Genomic DNA, 11,038 nt, shown 5'->3' with positions numbered 1-11,038 from the left:
TTTAATTTGCAGTAAATCTCAAGAAAACTGACCGGTTAAGCAGATTTACAAAATAAGCTTTAACGAAGAAAACTTTGCAATATGATGTTTCAAACAGAACCGGCGACAAGAAATGAGTAATCAAACAAAAACGAAAGTTGCAAGAGAGTCGGCGTTGAAGGAGCCATAACTTAGATAGTCTCGTAACACGTCGTGCAGATGTAAAGGAAATTATTTTGTCACGTACGCTAAAACATACTATTACTACAGTAGCACTATCTTCCGTTGATGTCAATGAAACCAGTAACATCACCATTCACGTGCTTTGTTTCAATTAGTCGTTGTAGACGGAATGTTTCGTCGTAGCTTTTTTGACGTGAGTCATCACTCAGTAATCGATGCACAGGTGATGTTGAAAAAATCTCATACGATTTATTCGGTACACAAGATGTTGACGATGATTAATTAGTTGCCACCGTTTGCGAAACAAATCATGGAGGTTAGAAGAAAACATCGTCTACAAAGCAGTTTTGATTAAGTATAGCGCCCATTTCTGGTTATGAACGAAGACCCCTTGACGGTCATGGTACGCAGCTGCAAAGCCGCCTACATTTTTATTTAGCCCCCTACTTCAAAACTTAGTGAAACCCCTGGTCTAACCGCTTATCTGTAGTCCGATGATAACAAGTTAGAAATGTGGTTTATTATTACATTTATTATTCTTATTAAATTATTGGTGACATCTGTTGCTTTCAGATGAGTTTTGGGCCATGTTTGTACGTATATTCATGTAGTTTGCATCAGACATTACCACATCAAGCTTCACCTTCAGGGAGCGGTTTCATCTGTTAAAGGGCGTTAACTCCAACTTTTGATGACTTTTCAGTATTTTTACTTTGAACACGATTGGAACTAATTCGGGATGATCGGATGGTGAAGTAATGCCGATTTAATCTACAAATGTAATCTCATCTGCTTTTCCTTTTACATTAAACACTTGTTTTTATGAGTAATTTGTATTATCGCAGCATTCAACTATCTAGCACCTAACACTTTTGGGCAACTTAAAAAATATGAAAATCCAATTATCCAAAATTAGTTCCAATCGTGTTTTTGCATGTCATTTGCAAGTTATTTTTCTACTCTCCAAAATATGTTGAAACATATCAACGTAGCGCTATACGTGTAAAATTCACTGTTTTTTGTTTACATTTGACTTCTAGTCCGGACCAGAATTCATTTGTCAACAATAACAATACAGTCTGTACATGTACAGGCTGAGTTGACAAGCTGAATACAGTGTATACATGTACAGGCTGAGTTGACAAGCTGAATACAGTGTATATCTCACCGTGCTTTGGGTAGTGGAATAAGAAATTATAGTTTACATTAAAAACAACAATCGTGTGTAAACGATCAAAAATAAGAGTTACCTCCCCTTTTGTGTTTTGCTTTTGCCTCGTCGTAAGTGCTTTACTCCAACACGATACGAACTGTAAAAAGTTCCTTCCCACCCATTGGTAACAAACATTCTCTATTTGCTCCTAGGTTGCACTGTTTTAAAACGAATTAGCTTTAAAGACAATTTTATCAGCAGTTTCAATGTAGGAAAATTGAACTTTACTGTGAGCTACCCAGAATTTTAGCAATGTGTAGGGGAGTAAAGTGACTATGAGAATTCTCCCGGCGTTGCGTTCGAGTAAAGCTGATGTCGAAACAGAAGCGAGTGATTCGGTTGTATGTAAAAACCACAAGTTGGTTTGTTACAATACGAATCCAGCAAACTGTGACTAGTAACACCAGAGTAGAAAGGCTTGTCCAGCCATGGCCATGAAGCATCAGCAATGTTGACTGAAAGATCCGTCGCTCGGGGCGCTCTCTACGCTCCCCTGGCCCTCTTACAGAAGGGGAGCGTAGAGAACGTCCTCTAGCGGAGGACTTTCAGTCTACAGCAATCTAAAAACTACAGAGAGGCAGTGCCTATCATACACCGTGATAATGAACGTTGGACAAAATATTACACTAAAGTAGCAAAGTAATTGTAGCGGAAAACATAGACCTCTGATTGGATAAAACAAAATTACTGTGACTGGATGAGAGTTTCTATCTCAGGATACTAGTATCTGTAATGAGTAAATTTTGAATTAAATGCTAAATTCTCCAAACAATGCTATTGTAATATCGCCGAACGATTGATTGTTTAGTATTTTAGTCTTTTGAATTAAATTTTAACGACTGACAATGGCTCTGACCGTCACTAACCGAGGGGTGACTGTAGGGTTGACTTGATACGTACAACTCTGGGGTAGTACGTCATAGTTGAAGAGACGACTACAGGTACACACAAGTTACACAGTATCTAGCTTCTATAACTAGGACACAATGACAATTCGAGTCACGGTCGTCAGTCGTTTCTATCAATGTCTCCAAGCAGTCTCCGAAGGGTCCTCCAAGCGGTATCCAACTGCTTTCAAACGATCTCCGTCTAAGTCAATAAAATGCACAGCTTATATCGAGTGAGAATCTGCATTTTGTCATGACTAATGAGCAAACTTTTTCCTGCTGACAAGAGTTATTTTATTTGACCATGCACACAAACCCGGCAACAATTTATGGAAACCCCTCCACCGTACCACCCCCCATCTAATGACACACCACGAGCAGCGAAAGTAGCATCCTTGACCTCGCGTCTTGCAAAGTCGCACACATACACCTCCCACATGGCTACAAGGATGAACTGAACCGACTTGGAATCGGATCCTTGGATAATGCCCTGATTTTCACGACTAACCAATCACCAATCAGTCAAGTCGAGAAATTCTCAATGTCACTGTCGCTGACAATATCACTCATGTCACATTCAAGTTCCAGATGCGTGAGATACGTGACATCTTAAAACAATATGTGCCCATGTGGCTGTATACATGATTGGTCAAAAACATTTCATTTTGCAAATGTCAAATTCCACTTGGTAAATCACGTTTCGAACTTACAGGGAGGTGGTCGTGTGCCGCCACCAATCGTACATGTCTTTTGTTTTTATTTTCATTATCCTACGCACGAAGCGCCACCACCGATGTGAAGTAAATATTGGAGGCACGTCTTTTTCGCGCGGCTCTTCTGACAGACGTCATGGCGGCAAGTAGCTCCTATAGCTGAATTCCACGTATAACGTCAACGCCTAGGTAAAACGACTACAATTTGGTATTTTGTATGGCATTATATCTTCACCGTACACAATTTAAAGCATCCGCATTATTAGACACAGGGCACATTGTGACCTGAAATGACCCTCCCATCAGCCTTATCTCTGGCAAAGTTCCGCGACACAATAAATGCAAAGCAATGCGTGGTTTTGATACATTCAGAGACATCGTTATTACGAGGACATCTCTAAAATGACTTTATTATAACTTACAATCGACGCACTGTGGTCTTTGTAAATGACTCAAAATTTTAACAGAACTAATACACGTGTGGGTGCACTAGATTGCAGTATGCTTTAATGCACCGGTCAATAATAAACCTCCCTGCCCATATTCATGTTTTCCTCGTATGACGTTATTATCTGGTGAAAGTCATTGAAATGGTGATGCTACAAGATCAGTCTAAAACTGAAAAAACACAACATTTGTACATGCGAATAAAATTTATTAGATTCACGAAACATCTGTTAGGTTCCCATGCGAGGTGCATGTGATGGGACAAACACGCCAATATAAATTAGTTCATCGGCAAAACAGTTCCATTTTCATTTATTTCAGTTAATGTTTTCTAATCCTCATTGTCGTTACGTCAAATATTACGTCAGTGAGTTTTTAAGTATATGTGAAGGTTCAGTAATCACCGTTACGAAGTAAAGGAGCTCAAATATAGGCACTTGTCAACGATGAAAAATCGTGTGGTTCGTGCCAGGCATAGCGCAATGATGATAGACAAGGGCCGCGTTATTAAACTTACCTATACATCGAAAATTTATGTATACATCAAACGAATAGTCAAGCAGATAACTTTGTTGTTAAACTAGAATGAAACTAAAGGGACGAGCCTTTTAACTAGATACACTTCTTTTTAACTTAGTTTGTTTTAGTCCTATGTTGTGGGTTTGGCAGCAAATTATTATCACGTTTGGTTCTTATCACCTTATAAAACGCAAACGTGAATGAATAGTAAAATCATGCAGGAAATTGATAAATATTAATATTAAGCGATAAGATAGTTTTGGGGACAGGTCGTCAATGTGCAGCAGCCACGTGGACCAGTCATTTTCTACACGGTGTAAGGCTGCATTGTTTTTAACTACGACACTACTCCTCATCGCTATACTATGCACCTTTGCTATCGGACACACATATAAGGTCTGGAAGCTCATGAGAGCTATGCTACAAATGGAGCTCCCGTTTCTCATATCTGTGGCTGTGTTGTGTTGGAGCAGTATCAAATACTCGTGCGCACTGTCCGATGAAGTAAAGTACAAATACATGGACAGAGGTAGGAGAGGCCATTTGCAATATCGACTGATAGCCACTGCTTGGTCACGAGAACGGCAGTGTTTCTCAGTCCCGTTCCCATGTTAAAAAGGGATATTCGTCTGATTAAGTTTTATTCACAAACATGGCAGCATATTGCTATTCCACTTCGACTTGATGAATCACGATCATCCAATAATTGAACATAGTATAATGTCTTTGTCCGTTACTACTCCACGTTACTGACCAAAAGTCAGTGCTGGAGTAAAACCTTCTTAGATGTGAGGTCAGACTAGGGATTTAACTAAAACAGAATCCTTCCAAACAACATGATTAAATTATCAAACTTGACGGAATAAAGCTCCGATCATTACTATCACAGTGCACGCAGAAGGGGTCAAATCGATCAGGGGATCCAAAGTAAATCCCTAAAAATTATGCATAATAAGCTTACTTCATTACAATGTCTAAGCTTGTCCTTTATCGAAAACTATACAACCATGTTTGTCGGCCAGCTTGATCATCACTTGCAATCAATACGATATAAATATCGAAAAGACGCGGTAGCTTTTGTAATTTCAGCTACATCTTCTATTTTAGAATGTTTACCGACTACTTTCAGCTACATTTTAACTCAAACAATGGAATACTTATATGATCTATGCTCCCATTTGGTATGCAAGTGTGTGCTTGAATGTATGCATGCAAACATACATACATACATACATACATACATACATACATACATACATACATACATACATACATACATACATACGCGCACACATGTACTCTTGTCAAACGTATGAACATGTTCTTCCCTGTTCACGTTCTCTATGACAGACACAACGGTCAAAGATATAAACAAGCGTGTATCCCAAACAGATGTCAAATTCTGGTCTGGGAAAAGAGGTAAGTAGTTTTATAATAAAGTAGGAAAGTATCACTAAATATGATAGAGAGATAGATAGTCTGACCGATAGATACGCAGATTTACTACTGGAGAAAAAATCCCGAATAAGAAGATAGTACTCTTCAATGGGTCCTACATATTATTAAATAAAAATCACAAAAACCTGAAAAGTATTGACAACATTGAAGTAAAGACAAACAGTACAATAATCAAAATATACTTAAAAAATGAATAGCCATAAATAAAGAGACCACTGAAAGACTGAAAGACAAATGCATAAAATGTTGTAAAAATGTTAATAATCTCTTATTCTCAAGTCGTATTCCTCACACAACCGACACAGCATTTATAATCAATTGACTTTTCTGATTTGAAGAGGACGAATTTGCACAGGTGTCTGAGATAGATAATATATAGATTGACACATATGGTGTGTTTTATTTTAACTCTTCTAGACTGCCAGGATGTGTACGACGCCGGGTTTCGTCAGAGTGGCGTTTACGAGATTCAGCCAAGATACGTGAAGCGACCATACTTGGCGTATTGCGACATGGACGTGGATGCGGGATACGGGTGGACGGTTTTTCAGCGTCGAACAGACGGATCACAGAATTTTGAGCGAGTCTGGGACGACTACAAAGAGGGGTTCGGAAATATACTGAATGAAGTTTGGTTGGGAAACGAGGCACTCTTCTACATAACGAGTTCAAACGACAGAAATTACGAACTTTTGGTCCAATTATCGGACTGGGAAGGTAATGACTTTGACGCCCTCTACGGCTCGTTTCGCATCAGGCACGAGCGCTACAGGTACAAACTGAAGTTGGGAAAATTTCTTGGGGGCTCTGCCAACGATTCGTTCAGTTTCCACGACAACGGATATTTCTCGACGTTGGATCGCGACCATGACGACTTTGATGACAAAAACTGTGCCGATAGATACAAAGGTGGGTGGTGGTTTAAGGGGTGCCTGGAATCCAATCTGAACGGCCAATACTACCACACGTCAAACAGTGCTAGCGGACGGGGTGTCTACTGGTATTGGCTCGGTAGCCGCTATAACTACTCTTATAAATATGCAAGTATGAAAATTCGTCCTGTCAAGGCTTCGAAACGTAAACGTAAAGGCAGACATGCAAAGACAAAGAAATCTGGTTGAAAGAGACCTGACTCTCCAGTACAAACAATATCACAGATTACTGATATATAACACGCAGGCTTTATCGAAACTCTCCAAGTACAAGCGTCAGGGGTGTATCTCTTTTATCTCTGGGACAAGATTAAACGAATGCCAAAACATATTTAAATTCCTTTCCTAACGATTGATTGACAAGACACTTTCATAATACAATGTGTCTTTAGGTTAATTCATACGCTCTTGAAAATAAGAGTATATTGAATATATTGACTGTCAAAAGGTAATTTTTTTCTCATAGCGACAGTCACGTTATCATAGTACGTGTAATTTTACAGGAAAAAAAACGACAACCAGACGAACTTGAAGATTCCAGAAAAACGTTCCGGGATTTTCATGACGATGAGACGTCAACATTGAGATGTTTTTGCAGTCTCCTAGTTAGAAAGTCTCTCACGAGCTCAATTTGCCGATTAATTCTCTTCTGATGCCGATTTCATATAGGGACCACTGCTGTCACCACTCTTATGTGCTAAGGAACATAGTTTGATAAACAGTAAACAGTTATGAAAGCAATAATTTAATGACATTCAGTTTTACAATCTTCAACTTAATGTCCATTTCGTTTTCAAACCAAATATGGGTAGCCAATGCTATGCATTGATTGAAAATGACTATATCGAGGTAGCTGACTGTTTTTATTATGATGTTAATTTATTGATATGCATGTCCATGAAAAAGAAAAATAACAAATTCTATAGCTGTTTACTATTTATCACGGTTTCGAAAGTAGAAAATACGATGAAAAGGCAAGCCCTCCAGTGAGACAAGATTGCTCAGGGAGTGCTAACTGTGGTACTTAGTTTCAAGTGGGAGACAACATTTCATGGTCAATCTCTAATTTTCAATAATTTTTTGTCTATTTCCTGTAATTTGTCTTGGCTTGTCGTTGATTGTATTATGATAATCTCTTCTTTATTTTTGATTTAGTAATGTCTTTGAAGACATCAATTATTCTAGCTACCTTAGCCTTTTATTTAATATACCAAAATGAAACAACTTCGGGGCAAAACGCCTTCAATTCCAGATATTTGCCCATTCAAGACTCGTTAAGAAAACGAATTACAACTGCATACTGACTTAGTGTGGTAGTAGAAGTGCCTTGACGAATACATTTAAGTGTATACACACAGTTGACAGTAGAAATGTCACTCATGCAATCAGTGTGCTCTGCTTTTCGTTTTCAATCTATCATCTTTTCAATAAAACATTAAATTCCAATCAACGGTTTCCTCTCTTATTTTAACACAAATCCGAAATCTTCGTCACTTTGCTACATATTGCTCAAATCTACACACAAATATTACTTCAGTAACATCAAGGAATTACATCTCCCTGTCAACATAACGTGAAACAAGGTTTTGTATTTTTCGAAGTAAAATGACCTACACTGGAAAGCCCGTCGCTTGAGGGCGCCTCTCTACATATGGATTTGAAGGATATAGTTTCAAAAAAAAAAAGATATAGTTTTCAATCTTACTCCGATTGCATGCATACTAGGTTTGTTGGTTAACATTTCAGCATAAGGAATGGGCCATTAGATCTTGGGATGGTGTGAGCAAAAACAGAAAACAATTTCAAAGCAAAAAATTAGGAAAAGAAAAGCAAATGAAAAAAAACCGAACGCAAAAAAGATAAATCTGACAGTTTACTTAGAAAGAAATTAGCACACGATGACTCACTTGGTATAAAAATTTTCAACAATTTATTATTGTAAAAAAATATTCTCAATCTGATTATGACCACCCCACCTCCCAAGATCTAATGGGCCGTCCCTAAGCACTATCGCGATATCGCTGAACCTAACCGCAGCAGATTTTGTAGTTTGGTGCGTGTGGTTACTGTCATACAAGGTCGCAGTTGAAGTCAGTGACGCGTATATGTCCTCATACCAATTCATTTAATATACCTGGGACATCTTGTATTTGTTTTTATCCTTAGCAATCGCATTTAATTCTTTTTCTTATTAGGTTTTGAGGCTGATAAAATAAGTGCTAAGCTTTGTACTGTAGTGTTTTGTCAAAATTGTGGAGTAGACAAAACGACTGTTTGATCTACGACTTTGTCGCGTCTTATCACTGTTTTAAAGACTGGTCAATGCCATTACTATGCAACTTGGTACCGCAAACGTCACGTACTTTCAACTTCCGAATTTGTTGAGTTTATCATCTTTAATAATTGAATATAGACAGTAGCTTCTACTGCCATTTCTACACGTAAGAAAACAATGGTATTAGGGACTGGTCAGTTTCTTCAGCTGGGGAGGGGCGAACGTTGGATTATTTTTTGCCGACGTCAAAAAGTGGCTGACACCCTCCCCCATTCCAACTTTCGAAAACAGGGTGACACCCCAGCTACAAAGATAAAACAAAAGGTGATATATATATATATATATATATATATATATATATATATATATATATATATATATATATATATATATATATATATATATATATATATATATATATATATATTACTTCAAGTACAAAGTAATGATATAACCTTTGGTAGACCACCTAAGTAGACCTAAAACTCCTGACCTGAGGTTTTTCTACTCAGTGTAGGCAGATGGGATGGAAGTTGTCTATGGTCAACCATTTTTAGACATCTTTCAATAAGTCAAACAACATCAGCAACTGCTCGTTTGCAACAATATTAGTGAAAAAGGTCAAAAGATAGCGATAATGTCCCTTTAATGAAATTGTTGACATAACAGTTGTAAGATAGGAACTTCAAAGTTTCAATTTAAAGATTGAATGCAGTATTTTGAATGAGTTGTGAACGTATTTCTCACCTTCTATGCATAACCAGATGTCCAGAACGGTTGGACATAAATATGTCAATCACTAGTATCAAAGAGAGAACACCAGTAAATCATAAACTTTGATGGCTGTTCAGACTTGCCAGCCAATTAATTACATCTCCTGAGAAGCCATATTGAAAGCTATTTCATAAGTTGAAGCCAAATCTGGTGTGTGCAGTGTCTGACAAGACCTTTTTAACGTTGAAATTGTAAAAGCACGGCTAATAATGAGTAAAACTGCCTTTTGTTAACTATCATTTTAGTCATGATAAAAAACCGTTTTACAGAATTACCTGTGACACAAAGGAAAATAGTTGCATCAATTAGAACAAAAATAACTTGTCATTTTTCTATTTCGAAAGTATGTCACTGTATCAAATGCTTTGTGAGATATTAGTGCATGTGGCTTTCTTATACTGGATTCTCATAGAGAAAACAGAAAAGAATCAGTACTTTGTCATGTTTTCATATAAACTGTAAATTTCATAATGATTATCCTCATTTTGCGAAACAGACCTTAAATTTGCAAACATCCAGATACCTCTGATATATATCAGATATCTCTGATATATATCTCTGATATATTAAAGCTACATGCCGGGCTCGAGGAAAAAAAAATAAAAAAAAAAAAAAAAAAAAAAATATATATATATGTGTGTGTGTGTGTGTGTGTGTGTGTGTGTGTGTGTGTGTGTGTGAAATTCGTGGCAGGTACGATGATGTATTTTATGCAAGTATGACCTGTTTTAATTAAAAAACACACTGACCCCCACCCCCATTGAGCATTTCGAAAAACATGGTGACCACCTCATCACCAAAGTAAAAAAACAGGGTGACCCCCATGAATCCACACCCCCCCCCCCCCCCCCCACCGACCGAAAAAACTGACCAGTCCCGTAACTTAGCTAACTGAGAGCCTCTACTTTGGTTGTGTGTCTAGACGACCTCTCAATGGTATCCCGATGGGGGACATTATGAACTTGAATAAAAGTGTCCAGTGGCAGTCAACAGCGAATTGCAATACATTGTACTATTATATTAGAGACATTTTTCATGTATTTCGGAGATACTTCTACGTTTCCTACGATAAAAGATACGGAAAGTGAAAGCTCTTCGCCACTGTACTCTCGGTTAGTGATGAAAAATTACTGCCCACTGTTTTTTTGCTCTCCCTACTGTCATCGTAAACTCTGACGGCCCTCGCGAACCCCTCGTTTCAAAATTTGAATTTGTCTCCTCCAAAATGAGTCTCCAACATGCCCCCTCCCCTCTACACAATTGCCAGCCGGTGCACCAGTTTCTCCACCCGCTGATACGTGAAGGATAAAAACCTGCCGTTCTGCCGATAGCCTGAGTGGGAGGAGTTGACATGATAAATTGCTGCGAAGTCATCTGTGATCTTCACGGGATTCATTTAGCGTCCCCACCTCCCGCCCCAATATTTTACTGTTTACATTTTTAGAAAGCATAGTTGTTCTTGTTAGTTACATGCAAATGAGACGTGAACCAATAAAACATATTCATTTCAGGCGATCGTTACTGTTGTAAACCATGCAAGCTCATGTCAACGCAGTGTACTTTGGCGACTCCCGGGGAGGGGGGGTACTTCCATTCCATTACTTGCGACTACACTGGCGACCACGACGCGAAAACGCCACACAAACAGCAAATTATCA

The 11,038-nt window shown here is 38.2% G+C and overlaps 1 protein-coding gene across 1 annotated transcript; it reads left to right on the top strand.

Annotated features, from left to right (window-relative positions):
* Positions 1–4,236: 4,236 nt before the first annotated feature.
* Positions 4,237–7,777, top strand: LOC139114644 (ficolin-1-like). The gene is made up of 3 exons (XM_070676481.1): positions 4,237–4,470; positions 5,292–5,360; positions 5,817–7,777. The coding sequence occupies exons 1-3, from the start codon at positions 4,350–4,352 to the stop codon at positions 6,518–6,520; spliced, it is 894 nt and encodes a 297-aa protein (XP_070532582.1). The 5' UTR covers positions 4,237–4,349; the 3' UTR covers positions 6,521–7,777.
* Positions 7,778–11,038: the final 3,261 nt, after the last annotated feature.

The sequence above is a fragment of the Ptychodera flava genome, chromosome 16 (genome assembly GCF_041260155.1).
Source record: "Ptychodera flava strain L36383 chromosome 16, AS_Pfla_20210202, whole genome shotgun sequence".
Taxonomy (NCBI): Eukaryota; Metazoa; Hemichordata; class Enteropneusta; family Ptychoderidae; genus Ptychodera; species Ptychodera flava.
Note: the sequence above shows the minus strand (reverse complement) of the source record. Positions and strands in the feature narration are given on the sequence as shown.